At 38.1% G+C, this 22,409-nt stretch overlaps 1 protein-coding gene across 1 annotated transcript in view; it reads left to right on the top strand.

The window, feature by feature from the left end:
* Scn9a (sodium voltage-gated channel alpha subunit 9) overlaps nucleotides 1–22,409 on the top strand; it is a 156,453-nt gene that overhangs the window by 52,405 nt on the left and 81,639 nt on the right. The window contains exons 2-5 of the mRNA XM_051167159.1: nucleotides 17,014–17,321; nucleotides 20,498–20,616; nucleotides 20,929–21,018; nucleotides 21,536–21,664. Coding sequence (XP_051023116.1) covers nucleotides 17,064–17,321; nucleotides 20,498–20,616; nucleotides 20,929–21,018; nucleotides 21,536–21,664 — 596 coding nt within the window. The 5' untranslated portion in view covers nucleotides 17,014–17,063. The remainder of the gene's footprint in view (nucleotides 1–17,013; nucleotides 17,322–20,497; nucleotides 20,617–20,928; nucleotides 21,019–21,535; nucleotides 21,665–22,409) is intronic.

Genomic DNA, 22,409 nt, shown 5'->3' on the forward strand with positions numbered 1-22,409 from the left:
ATTTTGTATATGTGTGTGTTTTAGGACGCTTATACCATAGCTGGCATGTGTGTGTGTTTTTTCTAAAGGTCTTTAGTGTTAGTTATGCCCTCCTGTGTTCACATCTGTGCCATGACCTCCTGTCTCACACCCAATTTTACCCTTCCTGGCTTGCCTCCAGTCACGTGTTTTTCTTTTCTTTTTTTATATTTTATTAATTTATTAATATTACGTCTCAGTTGTTATCCCCTCCCTTGTATCCTCCCATTCCTCCTTCCCTCCCATTTCCCCTTACTCCCCTCTCCTATGACTGTGACTGAGGGGGACCTCCTCCCCCTGTATATGCTCATAGGGTATCAAGTCTCTTCTTGGTAACCTGCTATCCTTCCTCTGAGTGGTGCCAGGCCTGTTGGCTCAGTGAAGAATGTCAGTTTTCAGATTTGCTCAAAGAGCTTGCCTTGACCAAGTTCACATTTTTCTTATATTTATTTATTTATTTATTACACTTTATTATTCAGATTATATCTCAATTGTTATCCACTTACTTGTATCTTACCTTTCCCCCTTCCTCCCTCTTTCACTCTATTCCCTACCCTCTCCTAGACCTGCAATAGAAGGGGACCCCCCCCCACCATATGATCACAGCATATGAGGACATCTCTTGTCCCACATTTTATGTTCTCTCTCTCTCTCTCTTTTTCTCTCTCTCTCTCTCTCTCTCTCCCTCCGCCCCTCGTTTTCCTCTCTCTTTCTAGACATGGATGAGAGAAATGAGAATCAACCATGCCGAAGCCTGAATATTTTTTAATTCATTCACTTTGATCTCAACTGTAGCCCCTCCCTCACCTCCTCTGGGTCCCACCCTCCCTCGCTCATCCTCCTACCTCCTACTCTCATTCTCAGAATGGACACGCCTTCTTCCCCTATCATCTGACGGAGGAAGTGATCAACAAGTGGGCACCAGAGTCCATGTCAGAGGAAGACCCTTCTCCCCATATTATAGAACCCCCAGGAGACTGTGCTGCCTATGGGCCACATCTAAGCGGGGGTTCTAGGTCTTCATCATGCAGGGTCCTTAGTTGGGCATCAGTCTCTTCAGCCACGACCACCACCCCTACGCTCCAAGCCCAGATTTGTTGGCTCCATCAGTTTCCTTGTGGATCTCCTTTCCCCTCCAGGTCTTTAAATCTCTCAACTCCTCCATAAGACTCCCTGTGCGCCACCTCAAGTTTGGCTGTGCGTCTCAGCATTTGCTCCTGTCCCCTGCTGGTTGGAGTCTTTCAGAGGACATCTATGGTAGGCTTCCATCCTGTTCCTTCTCTTCAACTGTTTCCAGCGTCTATTCTATTTGCCCTTCTGAATGAGAATAAGTCCTCCTTGTTATTTAGTTTGTTTAAGTCTGTGTATTGCACTGTGGTTTTCCTGTATTGTGTTGCCAATATCAGCTTATAAGTGAGAATATACCATGCGTGTCTTTCTGGGTCTGGGTTACATCACTCAGGATGATCTTTTTCTAGTTCTTTTCGAGATCTTTTCCCAGTCTGTAGGCTTTCATTTTGTTCTGTCTGTTACCTTCCAGAAGATTTTAAGTTTCATAAGGCCCCGTTTATTAGTGGTTGATTTTAGTCTCCTATGTCAATGAGCTCACCCCATATTTTTTTCTAACAGATTGTTTCTGGTTTCATGTTTAGCTCTTTGATATACTTGGACTTTAGTTTTGTGCAGGGTGGTAAATAAGGGCCTATCTGTATTTTTCTACATGTAGACATCCAGTTAGACCAGCACCTAAAGAAGCGAAATAACAAGGAGGACCATAGGGAGGACATTTAATTCTCATTCAGAAGGGCAAATAGAATAGACACTGGAAGCAGTTGACAAGAAGGAACAGGATGGGAGCCTATCATAGATGTCCTCTGAATGACTCCACCCAGTGGGGGATTGAAGCAGATGCTGAGACTCACAGCCAAAATTTGAAGTGGAGCACAAGGAGTCTTATGGAAGAGTTTGGGGATATAAGGACCCAGAGAGGACAGGGGATCCACAAGGAGACCAATGGAGCCAAAAAATCTTGGATAGGGTAGTGGGGGCATTGCAGAGACTGATGCACCAACCAAGCACCATGCATGGAGAGAACCTAGACCCTCTCTTCAGATGTTGTAGATAGGCAGCACAGTCTCCTTCTGTGTCCCCTAATATAGAGAGTAGGGGCTACCTCTGACATGGATTCTTTTGTCCACTTTTTGATCACTTCCTCCTGGCGGGCAGCCTTGCCAGGCCACAGAGGAAGAAGATTCAGTTAGTCCAGATGAGACATGATAGGCTAGGGCCAGATGAGAGGGGAGGAGGCCTCCTCCTTTCTGAAGACTAGGGGATGAGGGAGGGGGAATAAGGGAGGGAAGGTGGGACCAGGAGGAGATAATGGAGGTGGCTGTAATTAGGATGTAAAGTGAACCAATTAAAAAGAAAAGAAAATTTAAAATGAAGAAGAAATGAGATGTGGGTTTACAGACAAGAAAAAAACAGAAAACAAAAACAAACAAACAAAAAATTTGGTCATGTCAGGAGATCCTAAGGCAGGGCAACACTGATTGATGAATTCCTCATTTTTATTTGTACTTGTATTAACTGTAATTAAAACATAAAATTAAATGTAAATAGAAAAAAAAAGAAGGAAGACTTGGCTCTGTAAAGTATGAGATTTGAATTTTGGGTTTACCACTAGCTTTGAGACCTTGACATTTAAAATATACAACTTCTCTTCATTGAAAATAAAAGCTGAGGAACTTAGAATATTACCACTTACTTCATAAAATGCCACTGTAGACACTGAAAAATTGTCCTTACTACTGATTGCCCATAGACTTAGTCTGTGGCTCCATTAGCTTCACTCATGTAAATTCTCATTAACTTGAAATATTATAAGCATTTGAAAATATAAGTATTTATTTGAAAATATTATAAGTATTGTTAATTAAAACAAATTAGGTGGCTCAGGAAATGCCATTATGATACTTACTCTTTTAAAATTCCTAATCAATATTTCTAAACTGAAAAGGAAGTGAATTCCAACACTTGGTTCCTCTTCTGAGAGGCATTTAAGTATCATTCATGGATACTCTGAGCACAGTACAAGAGCAAGCCCTTCCTTCAGGCTCCGGAGAGCTTCAGGGACTCTGTGCTTGGAATGCATACTGCTCCTAAGACCCATCAGGAGGCAGCTATGAGTGCAGAAATTCTAACTTTTAAGGGATTTTTTTTTTTTTTTTTAAGATGCTGTAAAGTCTGTTTGTACAGAGAACATTTACGGGAGGATCCCACTAGAAATTGATGGTCCAAATTGTGAGTTTCACAAAATTTGTGAAAGTGAATTCCCATGTTAATTCTTACTCCGGTGAAGGAATAGGGAAAATGTGAGCTGTGCTTGCCCATTGGCATAGATAGCAAAGGTCCCACTGGGCCCTGTGCTCTTTTGACTGCAAAGAGGGTGCCTGACAGTGGAAATTAAGATTGTAATTATCACATGATTTGTGACAACTCTACTGTGGTCCAGGCAGGCTAGATTCACAGTATATGCATATAACTAGTAATTTCCATTTTGTTTTGTAATTAATATTACATACAGTATCTTATGTTTTCATATGGAGGTATCCTTTTAAAACCTTTCTCACAAATTTAAACAGCAAGTTTTGCTTGATAGTGTTCAACTATTTCTTGCCTCTGTAGTTACAACTTTAAGACCAAGACATGTCCTCTATATCAGCGGGGACAAAATAGTTACTACTTTATTACAGCTTTGTGACCCCAGGCTATTTCATACACCCCTCCCTGCCCTGCCCCATGAGGTTCTTACCTGTTATAACTTAAATTCCATTCATATAAAACTAATTCAACAAACCATAATTTTTTTTAAAAAGTCTGTCAAGATCAGAACAAAATTAGTTCAGATTCAAATTATGAAAAACGGGGGGAAATGTAAAAATATGTAAAAATCTTTTATGTTCTTGCTCACTGTTGCCAAGTAAAAACTGCTCTGAAAATGTCATGTCTTTAGAAACAGTCATGCTTTTAAATAAGTAAAATTTTGACCGAACTTCATTTTTTGAAGCATTTTCAAAGCATCATGAAATCTTCAAAGCATTTTTTAAAAGGACTTTAAATTATGTCATGGTTAATATCAATGAAGACAATCTAACTTGGTAAAATAAACCATTAATGCAATGTGAAGGTATTTACTTTATTAGTGTGGTATCCCACCCTGAACTTTTAATATGGATCTTTCAAGAGAAAAATATCAGGAAAGCCCAATCCCAGAAGAGAGCAGGTGTCGTGGATTATAATGATTGATAAGCTACAGAATCACCTTAAATCTCTGAGCATGGCGGGGGCGGGGGGATTTTCTAATTTAGGTCACCTGAGGTAAAAAAGAGTCACCTTAACTACCAGACTGAATAAAAACGAGAACATGAGCTGCATACCAGCTTAATCCTCTCCTGCCTGACTATAAATAAGAACAATATGGCCAGCCAATATCAAGCTCTTTTTAAAGTTTTTATTATAATTTATTCACATTGCATTCTGATTGTAATCCTCTTGCTCTTATCTTCCTGTTCCCACCCTCGCTCCCTCTTCAGTCCTATTCCCCTCCCCTAGACCACTGGCAAGTGGGGCCCTCCTCCCCCACCATATGACCACAACCTATCAGGTCTCATCTGGGTAGCCTGCATCTACTTCTTCTGTGTTCTCACTGGGCCTCTCCACCAATTGGAAGTGGTCAAATTGCCAGCAACAGAGTTCCTATCAGAGGCAGTCCCCCAGTTTCCCACTTCCTCACGTAGAGAATGAGCTGTCCATCTGCTGCATCTTAACAGAGGGGCATAGCTTCTATACTTGCAGAGTCCAGCTGCAAGTATCAGTGTCTGGCCTGATCCACTGCTGGGTGGAGTATCTCAGAGGACTTCTATGTTGGGCTAAATACTCACTTATAAGTGAATACATACCATGTGTGTCTTTCCAGGTCTGGGTTACCTCACTCAGGACAATCTTTTTTAGTTCCATCCATTTGCCTACAAATTTCAAGATTTCCTTGTTTTTGATAGCTGAATATTATTCTATTTTGTAAATATACCACAGTTTCTTTATCCATTCTTCACCTGAGAGACATTTAGGTTGTTTTCAGATTTCAGCTATTAGAAATAAAGCTGTTATGAAAATAATTGAGCAAATGTTCTGAGTTCTCAACAGAGGAATATCGAATGACCGAGAAACACTTAAAGAAATACTCAGTCCTCAGTCATCAGGGAAATGTAAACCAAAATGACTGAGACTTCGTCTTACAACTATAAGAATGGCTAAGATAAAAAACTCAAGTGACAGCACATGCAAAGATGTAGAGAAAGGAGAACACTTCTCCATTACTGGTGGGAGTGCAAACTTGTACAACCACTTTGGAAATCAATCTTGTGCTTTCTCAGAAAATTGGGAATAGTGCTACCTCAAGACCCAGCAATACCACTCCTGACCATGTACACAAAAGATGCTCCATCAAATATCAAGCTCTTAGCACTGATTTTCCCTCCATGATAGACTACACCATCCTCTCTGCGAGACAGAATCAGCTCTTCTTTCCTGAATTTCCTCATTTCCAATGAGAAATGGGAAAAGTACAGAAAATTGCTACTGTGGTAAACCTGGCCATATGAGTCTTAGGTCTTTAGCATTGGTTCACAGGGGGAATGTGGAACATTGCAGAGAGAAATGGACATTTCTAAACAATTAACAATTGCTGAGAATGTCTGTTTTCGGGATGTGCCTCCTGATAGCTGATCCAATGCCAGCAGTCACAGCCCTAAACACACACACACACACACACACACACACACACACACACACACACACACACGAAACACTAAATGAACTTAGCAGGTTATATTCATAAATGTGTGCATGTGTGTAAAACCAAAATCATTAACGAATACAAGACTATGAATTTGAGAAGTCAGGAGGGCATGAGAGGAGTTTAAAGAAGGAAAGATGAGGCGTTAATGGAGAGACGGCTCAGAGGTTAAGAGTACTGACTGCTCTTCCAGAGGACCTGAGTTCAATTCCCAGCAACCACATGATGGCTCACAACCATCTATAATGTGATCTAATGCCCTCTTCTGGCCAGCAGGTATACACGCAGGCAGAACACTGTATACATAATAAATCTTAAAAACAAAACCAAAAAAGATAAAATTCTTAAAAATTAAATTAATATATTAAAATAAATAAAATAAAACAATCCATATCTTTCCTTCCAAAGCTTCTACGATAAATGTTTATGTTTAATGTTTTTGCTTTGTTAGGAAATTTTGTCATCTCGTGCTGAAAGTTGGCAATTTGGCTTTCTAAAATAAATGCTGGAAAGACTAAATGTACTTCCTGGTTAGTTTAACACAGCAGTGGTTCTCCCTTAGCCTTGCCCGTTGCTTAGCAACAGATTGTCTGAGGTTATTTTAGAGCTGACAGGTTTGAGCAATGATTGACTGTGTGGGTTACTCTGAGTAGAGGCATTATATGCCTACGATGGGTTTATAGAGAGAAAAGATTCAAAGTGGCCTTGCTTATGGTGATGAAATCATGTCAGTGCCATGAATTGGGTCAAAACATAGAGAACTAAAAATAAAAATTAATGTGTTGAAAAATTTAGCTTCGTTTTCAGTTGTCTTATAGAAGAGGGAGACCATGAGTATTTTGTTTCTCATTCATCCTTTTATTTTATCATTCTCTCATCTCCTTTTTGGTCATCTGCTATCTTCCTTCTCTCCTCTAAGCAGTATCCTTCCTCTCTCTCTCTCTCTCTCTCTCTCTCTCTCTCTCTCTCTCTCTCTCTCTCTCTCTCTCTCTCAGTTCCTCCTTCTCTCTTCTCCAATCTCTTTTTTTGCCTAATGATAAAACAGATACAGAGTTTTAAAGAATTGTCTTGTCTTTGTGATGATTATTATTACCATTCATCTATGTTTAATAGGTTATTTTTACCCTTTCTAACTTTAAGATGGATTATTTAAGTTTCTATTTCTTGTGTGTTTTCTTTTTGTGTGTGTGTTTTTTTTTTTTCAAATAAAATTCAAAAATGTATCTTTAAATTGAATTTCTTCTATTTTTGAGTAATAAAATATTTCTGCTAGTTTGTGCAGACTCACATAAATAAATATGTATATTATTTTAAATATGTCTCTTAGTTCAGCAAGATGGCTTTGGCAACAAGCCTTAGGTACCCAGGACCTTCATGGTGGGAGGAGAGAACTCACATTATATAAGTAATTCTTTTTTTTTTTTTAGTTCATAGTGATTTAGCTCTTTGTATTTGTCAAGCTTGAAGTAAACATCTTTCTTGTCTTGTTGGGTCTAAATTTAATAATTCTCGTGTACACTGTGGTCAAGAAGCACTTAGTTAACTGTGACACATGTTGTGGAAGCCACATTTAAATATTCTTTGATAATTGTCTAACATAAACTTAAAAAAAATAGTAATATTTAGGAAAATATTAGGAGTTAAGACTCACTGATTCCAAACTATAAATTGTTTGATTTACATAAAGTAGAATGCTTGTGCACAGAAATGATCCTGGGAAGAATTAATAACCAATACTAGAGCATTTGATACAATGGAAAGACATACATCCCACTACCCAGCCACAGCTTACACTCTATAAGTGTTCAGCACTCCCATAAGCAGAGACAGAGGAAGACAACATCTTCCCATGTGTCACTTTGTTCTCTTGGGATATACTAATAAAATAAGTTGTAAATTACTGACAATATGTCCCAATGTAGATTTCAATATTCTGAGTATTTGAGGTATATGATTCAACTGGTACTTTGGATGTCCAATAAAATGAGGGGCATTTTCCACATAGAAATTGACTTCTTTGGCTCCAAGTGCAGGTTCATTATCTCTCTTCAACTCAACCTATTTTTGTTTCCTTTAATTAATATTGTACAATTAAGTGCTATGCATGGTAAAGACCTCAAAGTTTTGTCTCATGCCTCTAGCCATTCTCTTCTCCACTTTTTCTGTTTCCTTTGTATCTAAAAGGACTATGTTGGTCTCATATTTTCATTAGCTTTAAATACCAATTTCTAATTTTCTAACTTGAATAATAAGGCACATATTGCTTGTGATTTCCTCTTTTTACCCCATTTTCAAGCTCTCAGCCATTTGAAAAATATTTATCTTAATTCCACTTTCTGGATTCATATTTCCAATAGAAAATGCCTGAATCTCCCTTTATTTCCACTTTTACCTGAATATATCTATTCCCCTTTCTTTTCAGTTTTGGTGTTCTTGTTTGTTTGTTTTGTTTTGTTTTGTTTTTTGTTTGTTTGGTTGGCTTTTTTGGTCTATTGTTGTAACAAAACACTGTAACCAAGGACCAAAGCCCAGAGTTGCAGGGAGATGTGTTCAAATGTAGCACATGTGATTTTAGGGATAGGATGCTAAAGCTCACATCTTAAGCTGAAAGCAGGAAGCAGAATACAAACTAGAAAGGACAGAAGTCTTTAAACTCAACAGGTCCATTCATACATGGCATGCTTCATGCAGTACAATGTTATGCCTCCTAAACCCTCCCAAAACAGTGCCACCAGCTGGGGATCACGTAATCAGGTGCCCAAGATAGTGTGGAATGTCTATCATTCAAACTACGATAACTTGAAAAATGATTAGGTCATCACCTCTTCTGCTTTCTCTACACATCATGCTCTTCTGCTCACCATCTCGTTGTTTTTCCAGTGGCAACGTGATATGTTCATATACACCTGTTTGCTTCTTCAGTAACTACACATAGAATAAATATAATGTAGTGCGTACATTTCTTGTAAGCATTAGTAATTAGCACAGTGACAAAGTGATAAGCTGGTACTCTTGCCAAATCATAAAAAAAAAAAAAATGTTTTCCTTGAACATTGTTTGACAAGGAGAAAGAAGTAAAACAATTCATTTAAATTTTGTAACTTGGAGACTATATCATCGAGCTTAATTAAAGCTGCTCTTCTACAATTCCATTGGCTGATCAAACTCCATACATATTTTTATTTGTTCTCTGTTTGGAAAAGTATTATATTAAGATGTTGACAACACTTTGTAAAGGAACAAATTCCCTTCCCTTTATTCACACTATTTGCTAACCAGTGTAATCTAACCAGTTTCTTGTATTCTTGGTGCGTTTTGAAATACTATTCAAACCTAAATAACTCTTTACAAAGCAAGCAAGAAAGAAACAAAGAGAGAAACAAACAAACAAAGAAAAAATAATTTTGGGTCTCTTTATAAATAAAAATCTGTTAAGTTTGCTATCAACTATATGTGAGGCTGTGTAGAAACAGAGATTGATACAAACTATTTCTCTCAGTAAGTTAGAGGGAAGAGGGTTGTTGGGGATTTTCCATGGTGGTCTGATGGTCATGTATGTGGTTATGCTCTGATTCTTGGAACCTTTCAAACTTTCCAGTAATGTGTACTTGAATGGAAACTGCATTTCTAGCTCCTTTTATTAGGAGGCTATTAAGGTTTTATTTCGATCACCGTGCCTTTAGTTATAAAGAACTACTGTCTTCTTATTGTTGTTGTCTCTTATATTATGTAGTAGATTTTCCCATCCCCTCAAACTTCCCAAGGAGCACTAGTTTTACCCTTTTTAATATGTATAATATTTGTGCCTTTTCTGGATTTAAGTGTTCCATATATTCACTTGGGTCTGCAGCTTTCGGTTTGATAGTACTGGTGTATCAGTTCATGACAGTGGTCTAAGAAAGAAGAAAAAGTCATTGTTCAAAAGGGAGAAATGGCTGCAAGCTCTGTTTACATCTCTGGCATTCTGATATCCAGGCCACATTTTAGCATATATGTGCAAGGAGAAGCAAACAAGAGTTCCTCTTTCTCTGGGCTCGAGCTTGCTTGTAGCTGTAGTGGAAATCAGCATCTTAGTAATCCAGCTAAATTTTTTCTAGTTTCATTTTTCAGTTCAGTTTAGGGGTATATCACACAGACTCATAGTTGGATAAAAAAAAAAAAAGAGGTGATATCAGCAAGTATGTCCTGAAACACTGTTGATTAGACAGTCCTTGTGTTAACTGACTTATTTTCTTTTGTTCTGTCCATGTAGCGACTCTGATCTCTTCTCACCAAACATATTAGATAACTGCTGTGCGCTGCTCTTTCTGCTCCCATCTCCTTTTATCATCTAAATCATGTTCTCCTCTGGCTTCCAGCAATTTCATGAAGTTACCCACACAACACCATTCTTGTTGCTACACGGGGAGTACAGACACTAAGGTGTGATAACCCACAAGAAAAAGGCCACTGTTATTAATTAGAAGTTAGCCTTGTAATTAACTGTTGATATGTATGTAGGAAAAATGAAAGATGGATGCGTAGAAAGTCTTAGATGATACATAAATATATATATTAGACAAAAAATGCTAAGTATATGATTCTAGTGATGAAAGAAAAGAATCCAGCATTCAGAATGCCTCTATATTTATTTAAACTTTTGAAAATACCCAGTACCAACATAACATTACTAAGTCTTCCTTTTGGCAGTTACCTAAATAACCACTTACTGTAAGATTAAAGGAAAATGGACAAAATAGTAATGAAATAAAAAATATTTGTGGGTAATATTGTAATTTTACTCTAAAGAATATATGTTAACAGTAATGGCAACAGGTATGGTAACCTTTTAGTTCCAAGTACCTGTTAAGCTTAGCAGCAATAAATATTGATTTATTTGCTAGATAAAAAAAAGGTAAGGATGCTTTGCTATAAAGTATATATCATTTTATATGATTATATAGCATTTTATGGCATGAAATATCTTTTTAGGAGTATGAATAAATTAATAGAAATAATTTATTAAAACAATCCATATTGGTTTGGTAAGATTTCTCAGAGGGTAAAATTGCCCACCATCAAACCTGACAACATTTGACAGAAGGAGAAAACTGACTCTTGAAGGTTGATACCCACCCCATACCATGTGAGGTACAATATGATTTTAATATTTTACTAAGAGACCACTTGCTCACATAAATATATACAGTAAATTTTGTTAAAGAATAATTATTGATTCTAGACTATTCATTACTTTTATTATATATTCTACATACCAAATGTATTTTTATACATTTAAATTTTTAGTTCAAAACATGTCTGAATGCAAATTGTACTCCATCAATTATCCATTATAAGCTGTCTATAACCTATTAGTGAATGAAAGAACTCTTCAAAACCTGCTCAGATTTATTCTTAAATGTTCATTTTATTACTTAATAAATTCTGACTTTTGTATTGATTACAATTTTAGATGATATAAAAACATTTCAATAAACATCTTCATAATTGTTAGAAGAAATTTTCCATTATTGGCTTTGGACAAATTCCTAGAAGGGAAAGCATTTTTATTGACAAATGTATTTAACATCAGCCAATGTATTTAAGACTATTGCTAAGTATGCAAAATATCTTTGCAAACAGTTGTGTGCCTTGTTTATTCATATTATTTAGACATCTTATCACAAACATCACTATTATTTTAATACCTTTCAAATATTAATAAACTATATTTGGCTTCACATATTTTGATTTTTATTTCATATGATATTTGACATAAGCAACTTGAAATGTTGATTAACTATTTGTATATTTATGATCACTTTGTTCCTTGTTGAGTTTTACATTGTGATATCCTATTTTGTTAACACTTCATTAAGGAAACATTTTCATCTATCATTTTTACTATGTTTTCTTTAAGTTTCTAGATGCCTTCCACTCTTCAAAATGATGTGGCTCTTGCATTCTTTTTTCTGTCGATGATGTCTTTCATTTAATATTTTAAAGAGTTTTTAATAGCTGAGTAGTATCCCATCATGTAAATGTACCACAGTTTCTTAGTCCATTCTTCTACTGAGGGACACTTAGGCTGTTTCCATGTTCTGGCTATTATGTATAAAGCAGCTATGAACATGGTTGGGCATATGTCCCTGTTGTGTGATAGGGCATTTTCTGGGTATATTCCAAGGAGTGGGATAGCTGGGTCTTGAGGAAGCCCTATTCCCATTTTTCTGAGAAAGCACCAGATAGATTTCCAAAGTGGTTGTACAAGTTTGCATTCCCACCAGCAATGAAGGAGTGTTTGTGGACAAATGGATTGATCTAGAAATTATTATAATGAGTGAGTTCACCCAGAAGCAAAAAGAGACAAATGGTATATACTCACTTATATCAAAACACTAGTCCAAGGGATACGTAACATGAAAAACTTTACTTACCAAGAAAGTGGGTCAGAGGAGAGGACATCCTATTGAGACTTTAGGCGAGAGTAACATAGAAGAATAAGGAAATAGTAAGACACACAGGGTCCTGGAAACCTACAAGAAGAACTATATGTCAGGCAGATCTGGGCCCTGGGGTCTTCCTCAAACTAAGGCACCAGCCAAGGAGAATATAGGCAGTAAACTTCGAACCCCTACCAAGACCTAGCCGACGAACATGATATTCTCCACCATTGAGTGGAGAGTGAGATCTGACTCTCACACGAACTCTGGTGCCCCTTTTCTGAGCACATCCCCTGGATGGGGAGGCCTGGCGGCACTCAGAGGAAGGATAGCAAGTTACCAAGAAGAGACTCGATATTCTAAGAGCATATATAGGGGGAGGGAGTCTCCCTCAGTCACAGACATAGGAGAGGGGAGAAAGGGGGAAGTGGTGGGAGAGAGGGAAGAATGGGAGGAAACAGGGGAAGGGCTAACAATCGAGATGTAATATGAATAAAATAATAAAATGGAAAAAATATAAAAAAAGAGTTTCTGGGGGCAGGATATATGGCTCAGTAGTTAAGCACTAGCTGAAGGCCGGAGTTCACCCACATGGTGACTCACAACCATCTCTAACTCCATCTGAGGGAGCTGTATGCACATGGTGCACAGCATGCCTTCATGGAGAATACCAAAACACAGAACATAAAATATACTTTAAAAAAGAGTTTCCATACTTCTTTTAGATTTCTGTTTTCATTAGATTTTTTTTGAGCTTTGCTTTTTGTTTTAAATCTTTGCTCTGAAACATCCATTTTTAAGCTGAAGGCCTTAGTGATGAAAACGTGCATGGCTTAATTACTCATCTACCAGGAAGGAAAGTTGGAAGCAGCTGTGGTAATATACAAGCTCCATCTATCTCATTACTGGCAATTTTGTGTTGGAGATTCCAGTTTTCGTTGTTTCCCCTTAGAACCTTGCCTCCCAACCATCTCTCCGGCCTGTTGTATTATAATTCCCAATGACATTCAGAGGACAACTAGATCTGCTCTTCTTGTTGCTAAAACAAAATGAGGCTTCACTTTCCCAGTCTACAGGAAAATGACGGACTCCAATCACTATTTCTATAATGTCATTTCCCAGAAAGATCACGTTATATTAGTACTTAATGTCTCCATTCATTTATCACAAAAAAAATATTGTCTCTGCTCTTGCAAATGTTAATTCACCATACAAACACATACCTCCTCTGCTTGTATGGCATTTGGTTATTAAGGAGCTTGTGTGCTGAGGATATGCAGAACAGTGGAACTGATGATGAAGATAGATAGATGAGAGAGAGGAAGAGGAGGTGGGGGAGGGAAGAAGATAAAGGAAAGAGTGAAGGGAGGGAAAGGAAGAGAAGAGAATAAGAATAAGACTATAAAAACAATGGAAGCCAGCATAGAAATCACAGGTCATGACCTGTTTTTATTTACCTGGGTTTTGAACAAGTACGTCTTGAGAGGGAACAACAGAAGACCTTACCATTTACTTCAGCAATGTTCATAAGCATTAGCTATCCAGCCATGTTCCCGTAGAGCCCACGGAAACTCTGTGGAGACTGGGGGCCTTTGTCTGTATGAGTCCCAGAGATGATGTGGCATGTCTCAGGCATTAGTGACAATTGTACTCATGGGCTTACTTCTCAAACTAAATGAATATAAATTCAATAAAGCTACCAACATCTGGATCCAGAGCAGCAGATTGTGGTGACAGTACTATACGCTGTATCAAACAGACAGAGTCAACTCAGAGCTAGTACAGTTAATTGACTATCCAGATTTTCTTCACAAACAATAATAATATTGACTTCCTGTGGCCATTTTTCTTTATTCAGGATTATGTACTTTCATAATTCTCAGCATCTAAGTATGGATGTCTTATTCCCAAATATGACACTGCACAGATTTCAATGTTTTCTATCTCGTGAAATTTGTCTCTGCTTCTACTCTCAATGCCGTTCTGGTCTTCACTATGGCAAGTGAACAGAGAAGTGGGTAAGAATGCAAACATTTACGTCAGAAATAGCCAACTTCGTGCCACAACCAGATCAGGTGCCTTCTGTCAACTTGTTATTGTTTCCTGACATGTGCCTCCATCTGTGCTTCTACATGAGAGCAGAAAGATGACGTGAGCTACTTATCCTCGTCATATTTGCCTTTCCTACGATGGAGCTAAGTCTGGCTTTGAAGTTTGTAGTGTGCCTATTTAGCACACAGTTTGTGTAAAGCCAAAGCTAATTTCCTCTTAATTCCCACAACTATAAGTATCTGATGTAATGAAAGGTGCATATTTAGTCTTTCGTGAGACACTTCTTTTAAACAAAGATGCTGGCAGTTTAGAAAGTCAATGTGAAGATGTATACCATGACATGTCTACTACTTCATAAACCATAAAAAGTGTCCCTCACAAAAGATGAATTTGTTCTAAAAAAAAAATCTTAAAACAAACCACATTCAAAATTTTGTGTAGTGTTTTGAACTTTTTTTTTTAAGAAATCTGTGATTTCTACATGGCCTTAGGTAGTCATCCAACAGAGGGAGGGAAGCTGGAAGCAGCTGAAGTCAGAGGTGAGCCACACCCCATTTTTGACATCTCTGTGCATGGTGAAGCCTCCACTTTTACTTATGTCACCTTAGGACCGTGCTACTCAGCCAGGTCAATTGCAGTCTACTCAGGTGCCTGAGGAGAAGAAAAGTAATATATTTTTCCCTAATTGAAGCTTATTGGGTTTGCCACAGGAATAGGAGAAATCCTGGTAAAAATAGTTTCAACAATATCTTTATGCATTTCTATTTATTTATTTTTTATTATAAATGCTTTCATATTACACCTCAATTGTTATCCCATCCCTTGTATCCTTCCATTACTCCCTCCCTCCCGCTTTCCCCTTACTCCCCTCCCCTATGACTGTGACTGAAGGAGACCTCCCCCTGCATATGCTCATAGGGTATCAAGTCTCTTCTTGGTAACCTGTAATCCTTCCTCTGAGTGCCACCAGGCCTCCCCATCCAGGGGACGTGGTCAAATATGGGGCACCAGAGTTCATGTGAAAGTCAGTTCCCACTCTCCACTCTCCACTCTTCACTCAACTGTGGAGGCTGTCCTGTCCATTGGTTAGATCTGGTTCAGGGTTTGAAGTTTACTGCACATATTGTCCTTGGCTGGTGCCATAGTTTGAGCAGAACACCTGGGCCCAGATCTGCCCATCATAATGTTCTTATTGTAGGTTTCTAGGACCTTCTGGACCCTTCTATTTCCCCATTCTACCATACTTCTCTCACCAAGAGTCTCAATATACCTACTACTGTCATGACTACAATTCACGTGCAGGTTATGTTGGGCTTTCGGGTGGAAAGTAGAATATATCAACCTTCTTAATTTACCTTCTTTTGCATGTGATGAGGTCCCTTAATATACAGCCAGTCAAGTTTGCTGTTTGATTTGATCTTATTTTTTAAGTCAGGATTTGCAATATAGCCCAGGCTGGTCTTCATCTCTCTCTTCTCTCTCTCTCTCTCTCTCTCTTTGCCTTCTGGCGTTCTCACATCATAGTCATGGTCCACCAAACTGAGCCCAATGAGAATTTTTCTGATTCCTAGTATGAATTAAAAAATCCAATGTTTATGTTACCATTAAAGTCCTGAGAAAAGCATACTTCATAACTCAAGTAAACATTGCCAAACATTTCTTATACATTTCACTTTTCACCTTAAAATACAGAAAGGTATTCTGGGAACAGTCATAAACATCAGCAACAATGCCTGAGTGAAAACCTGTTTACTTTTTAAATAACTTTGACCATATATGTATGACGACAGAAACAGTGTTATTTCATTTGACCAGCATTACACAACTTCAATGACTTTTTAATCTCTCTCTCTCTCTCTCTCTCTCTCTCTCTCTCTCTCTCTCTCTCTCTCTCTCTGTGTGTGTGTGTGTGTGTGTGTGTGTGTGTGTGTGTATTACATACAGATGAATAGTAAAGGTCATTTAAAAGATTTTATCTCAGGAAATCGGCATTTTCATTTCACTTTAGAACTGTTAAATATTATAACAAACTAATATATACTGGTTAAACAGCAGTGGTTACTTCATACTTTGTTATGCCTTTATATACACATTATCTCTTATACATGAATCTGTTGTTTTGTATTTCTTTGGAGTTGCTAGTCAGAGCCAAAGCCCTTGTGAATGAGAAGAAAGTAGGTTATCAGTGCATTAGTAATTTTCTTTTTGCTGTAATAAATATCCAACAAGCTCGATTAAACGAAGGTCTATTTGGCTCTATTCAGGAGTAGAGTCTGCCATGGTCAAAGTGTCATGGCAGCGGGACTTCGTTGGTCACAGTGCCCATAATGCAGAGTGGTGAGTTCTTTATTTCAGCTGGCTTTCTCCTTTTTATGCAGTCTTGGACCCCGTGGAACGATGCTGCCAACATTCAAGGAAGATCTTCTCACTTCAGTTCATTTAGTCCAGATATTCCCTAAATGTCACACTCATGGGCTAAGCCCTCACAGTTGAGTCCAGGGTCTTGTATCCTAGGGGGCGCTCTAGATCCGGTCAAGTTGGTAATCAGCAACAATCACTGCCACTGAGTACACCGCTGGACTGGATATTTTTGTCATTAGTTTTAACATTGTCTTCTCTAGGAGTCATGTAGTTACATTGCCATCTATTTATTTATTTTTATTCCAGGCCTCTTAGGTAAGGAGCTAAAGGGGAAATAAAATATACAGGATGAAAAGATGGCGATGCTGCCTCCTCCAGGACCTCAGAGCTTTGTGCACTTCACCAAACAGTCTCTTGCGCTCATTGAGCAACGCATTTCTGAAGAAAAAGCCAAGGGACACAAAGATGAAAAGAAAGATGAAGATGAAGAAGGTCCGAAGCCCAGTAGTGACTTGGAAGCTGGTAAACAGCTGCCCTTCATCTATGGAGACATTCCCCCCGGAATGGTGTCAGAGCCGCTGGAGGACCTGGACCCATTCTATGCGGACAAAAAAGTAAGTTACTGAGACTTCAGTGGGGGAGTTCTGCTTGTTTCATTCCACACAAAAAATGCATGAAACTCAATTACCTGATACCATAAGCTTTATCTTGAATACATATTAGGATGTTGAGAATACATAATTTTCTTGTATTTCATTAAAAACTAGTAGTGTTACTGTCAGGCTTATTTGATTTGATTAATTTTTCAAAATATTCAATAGAAAACTCTGCCTTTTTAGGTATGGTATGGTGAACACTTTTCTGTAGTTTTATCGCCATGGGTAGAATTCTTTACATTTATTTAGGATGTGGAATGTATGGGTGAAATAAGATAATAACTTGGTGGAAATTAAATCTCTGCCTCCAATATGTGAAGGCTAGCGATCAAACCCAAGTTATCATTGGGCTAAGGTAGAGAATGTCTCTACCTGCTGAGCCATCCTCCCAGCTATCCACGGTGATACTTAATTTTTCTGTGTGTAGATTGTAAATTTTCTTTAAAGTTGTCATGCAAATTAATGGTGCTAACTTAAATTTTTATTCCTTGGTAGACTGCTTGTTTTCTAATGAAAGACAGAAAGGAAGCAGATCTGGATGAGCAAGTGGGTATGGAAGAACGGGGAGGAGTAGCAAGTATGGCAACTGTAATCATGACAAAATATGTGACGAAAAAAATTTTTTTAAAAGATTTATTTATTATGTATACAATCTTTTGCCTGAGTGTTCACCTGCTAGCCAGAATAAGGCACCAGAGTTCATTATAGATGGTTGTGAGCCACCATGAGGGAATTGATCTCAGGACTTTTGGATAAATAGGCAGTGCTTTTAACCTCTGAGCCATCACTCCAGCCCATGGAAAATATTTTTAATAAAAGAAAAATATTTTAAAATGCCACATTCATTCTTTTTTACTTTTAATTTCAAATACAATGTAATTTGATCTTGCTAAGACTGTGTAATAACAGTAGTTTTCATGTTAGTTTTGACTCTTTTCTTTGCGTTTTATGACACAATTCCTCACTATGAACTTGTAGAAAGCCTGGTTTGTTGAGACAACGCCTATGTGAAAAAATAGATTTCCTATACAAATAAAAACACAGACTTGTGAACTAATCCTCCCCCCCCCCCACCATTTGGTGAAAAGTATTTAATTTGAAAGTCTGTTCATGACTTCTGTTAACAAGAAAACAAAAGGACAAGCTCTCTGTTTTCCCTCCTATCTGCAGAAAACAATGATGTGACTGGGACTTACTGTTTCTGAGTTCTTAGCTTTGGATTGTTTTAATTTCTTGTTTGTTTGGTTGGTTGGTTGGTTTTTTCCAAGACAAGGTTTCTCTGTGTAACAGCCCTGGCTGTCCTGGACTCACTTTGAAGACCAGGAACTCACAGCGATCCACCTGCCTTTGACTATTTTGTGTTTTAATAATTGACTTGTTTACTTGTTTAACTAAATAAAAAAAAAAATCATAGGAAATATCATGAACCTTGCACTGGCTTAAAAGTCATTTTAAATATTTTTTAGGTTTAATTTTAATAAACTTTTTAAAATGAATTTGGCCAATGAACTCCAAGGTTATTAATTGTTTAATTAATAAAGAATGGAGATATATACCGGTATATATTATTCTTTTAATTGTCAGTGAATGTTAGCAAATACATTTTTTATTTTTAACCATTACAGATATATAACAAAAATACAAGAACTGAACTGAGTGGTTGGAAGGATGGTCTCAAGCTGTGGCAGTAGATCAGCTGTCAAAGTGCTTGTGTTGTGATGATGAAGACCTGAGTTTCAGCCCAGAACCCATATTAGACAGAAAAAATGGACATTATGGCATTTCCTTATAGTACTTGCCCTGGGAAGTGAGAAATGGGTGGGTTCCCTGGAGCCCACTGGCCAACCAGCATAGAAAAATGTTAGAGTTGTAGACTAGCAAGAGACCTTGTCTCATAAAAAGAAGGTTGATTACACCTGAGAAATAGCATTCGAGGTTGTCCTCTGGCCTCCACACACACATGCACACACATTTGTAAGCATATCAGATCCCAGGAAAATACACGCGCGCGCACACACACACACAGACATGCACACGCGCGCGCACACACACACACAGACATGCACACGCACGCACACACACACAGAGGACAGGGAAGATTCCTGCAATTCTGACATGCCTCAAATTTATGAAAGTATTTTTAAAAACTCATTTGGTATCAACAGTGACAATTCTCAGCAAGTTTTAAAGCTTCCAAGATGTCTTAAAAGTCAGAGCTAGGTAGCTCCTACCCGATGTTAAAATCTGTGGAGCAAAAGAAAAGAAAAGGTATGTTTAAAATTGGGGCAGATTTGGGCCCAGGGGTCCCGCTCAAACTAAGGCACCAGCCAAGGACAATACAGCCAGATCTAGCCAATGGTCAGAATATTCTCCACAGTTGAGTGGAGAGTGTGATACGACTTTCTCACGTACTCTGGTGCCTCACATTTGACCATGTCCCCTGGAGGGGGAGACCTGGTGGCACTCAGAGGAAGGACAGCAAGTAGCCAAGAAGAGACTTGATACCCTATGAGAATATATAAGGGGAGGTAATCCCCCCTCAGGAACAGTCATAGGGGAGGGGAATAATGGAAAAATGGGGGGGGGAGGAATGGGAGGATACAAGGGATGGGATAAACATTGAGATGTAACAAGAATAAATTAAAAAAAAATTAAATGGCAAAAGATGGTAATCATTGGAGCACCATGACAAGGAAAAGGCATAGTGTTCTGGAAGCTCCCTTGACCTATCCATCTCACTCCTCCTGGGCAGCAATGTAGCTGAGGAGAGCTATGAACTTTGTCCAACACATTGTCACAAATACATTTACACCATGAGACTTTTTTTTTTTTTTGCTAACTTTCTTTCAAGGTTTCCCAGTGTGGACTTTGTAGATGACTCTCACATTTTCTACAGAGTGGACAAACTGATAAGTAATATATACGTGCATATAGCTCACTTCTTCATCTGTTGAAAATAAACAGCCCTGGGGTCCATTGGCCAGAGACGGACAGCTACTTCTGCTCACTGGAGGTCCTTGTGAAGTCCCAGTGCAGCACTGCTTCTACCATGTGGAGGTGTGAACCACTTGTAGGACTGCGCCGACTGCCATGTTGGGAGATCAGCCTCATCTTGTTTCTTTTTCCTCCTGCAGACATTTATAGTATTGAACAAGGGAAAAGCAATCTTCCGTTTCAATGCCACACCTGCTTTGTACATCCTGTCCCCGTTCAGCCCTCTAAGAAGAATATCTATTAAGATTTTAGTGCATTCATATCCTTTCCGAAGCCTAGCTTAAGCAGTACGTTAAGACGCTGGGTTTGTCTCTGTATTCAGATTTAGATATTGGCTCTTCTGCACCTTCAAAGACCTTTTTAGATTTCAATATAAATCAGTCTCAAAAGTGAAGGAGAGGGTGATCTTGTTATAACTTTGTAATATGATAATTTTACTCAAAGAGCCAAAAGAGTAATCTACGCACCCACCTTCATTGTTTTCTAAAGAAAAGTTGTTTTGCAACTCTTGTCATCAACCGATATCAGCATCAGCTCTTGTGGTGTTGCATATTCCTTGACTGGAAGCTACCTTCTTCAGCATGCTAATCATGTGCACGATTCTGACAAACTGCATATTCATGACCATGAGCAACCCTCCAGAATGGACGAAAAACGTCGAGTAAGTGTGCATTGTGTACATAAAATTCATAAAAGTAGAGTTCAGTGATTATTTAAAAGCTTTCATTTTCCTACCAGATGTTTAGTTTATAAAACAGTGTAGTTTATTCTCCCATTTATGCAATCTTCTTTCAGTTCTTTCTTTCCTCCATATTAACTCACTGGGAATAGGTTTGAATCATTAGATGCTACAACGTTTTCTGTTCATAACTACAATATGTATCTCCTGGTACTGGCTGTGTTGTTCTTAGGATCTCTATTGGGATTGCCTAGGTAGCTCTAATAAATATGCTCTTGGTATTTAAGTACCTGTGTCTTTGGTAAGTGCCTCTGATAAGGACATTTTAGGAGCTCCTGGAAATCCTTTGTGTAGTATACTCTATGAGGGAGTGATCCCTGCACTAACAGTAGCCTCCAGGAGATGCCTTCCTTTGATTAATCGTGATAATAAACCAGAGAGATTTTAATGAGCCATTATTCATTTAACACCTAATGTTTCAATGGATTCTTTCCTTTAGATATACTTTTACTGGGATATACACTTTTGAATCACTCATAAAGATCCTTGCAAGAGGCTTCTGTGTGGGAGAGTTCACCTTTCTCCGTGACCCTTGGAACTGGCTGGATTTTGTTGTCATTGTTTTTGCGTAAGTATTCTCATTTTTTTTTTTAAACTGGAAAATTTATGAAAGTCTCAGAATAACTTTCCAGTAAGAGCAACTTTTGGAGACGAGTTTTCTTACACATGATGGCTATATTTAAAGGTAAATTGAGTTGTATAAAAGCTAACTATTCACGGTTATATTTTTTTTCAGAAAGAGTTTTCCACTCAGAACATGTTTAGCATAAAGATTATTTTCCTTCTTGCCTGGCACTTGAATGGGCAGGTACTATATATGTATATATGCAGTGTTAATTAGGTACACACTTTTCTTAAGATTTTATTTAAAAACTACAAGTGTGTGAGAAGGACATGCAATGCTCATTAATGACTAAGGTCTCTAACTGTAAGCATAGCGTCTGTACTCACGAGCTTGTAAGTATACTAAAACACAATGTTAAACATTCCTAACCGAGCCCTCATCACACAGTGCTCCTACCAACCATGCGCTGTAGAGCTATTGCATGTGCACCGTAGTCTACTTTTCAGTATGATTTTAAGTCATTTACATATTTTTTAGAAGCGTACTTGTCAGAAACCTTTTAAAAGTCTCAATCCTGGATAAATTCCTCTGTCGTCTTGAATGATAAAAGGAATCCATGTCTATCTAAGACATCTAGGGAACTCAGAAAGGTCTTAGGTTTTTCTAGTCTCAAGTCCCATTGTCCCTCCGCATCTCCTTAGTCAACAGGTTTCTTCCAATAAAGATGTCACAGCTCTATTGTCTCCTG

This window comes from Acomys russatus, chromosome 24 (assembly GCF_903995435.1).
Source record: "Acomys russatus chromosome 24, mAcoRus1.1, whole genome shotgun sequence".
NCBI classification, from domain to species: Eukaryota; Metazoa; Chordata; class Mammalia; order Rodentia; family Muridae; genus Acomys; species Acomys russatus.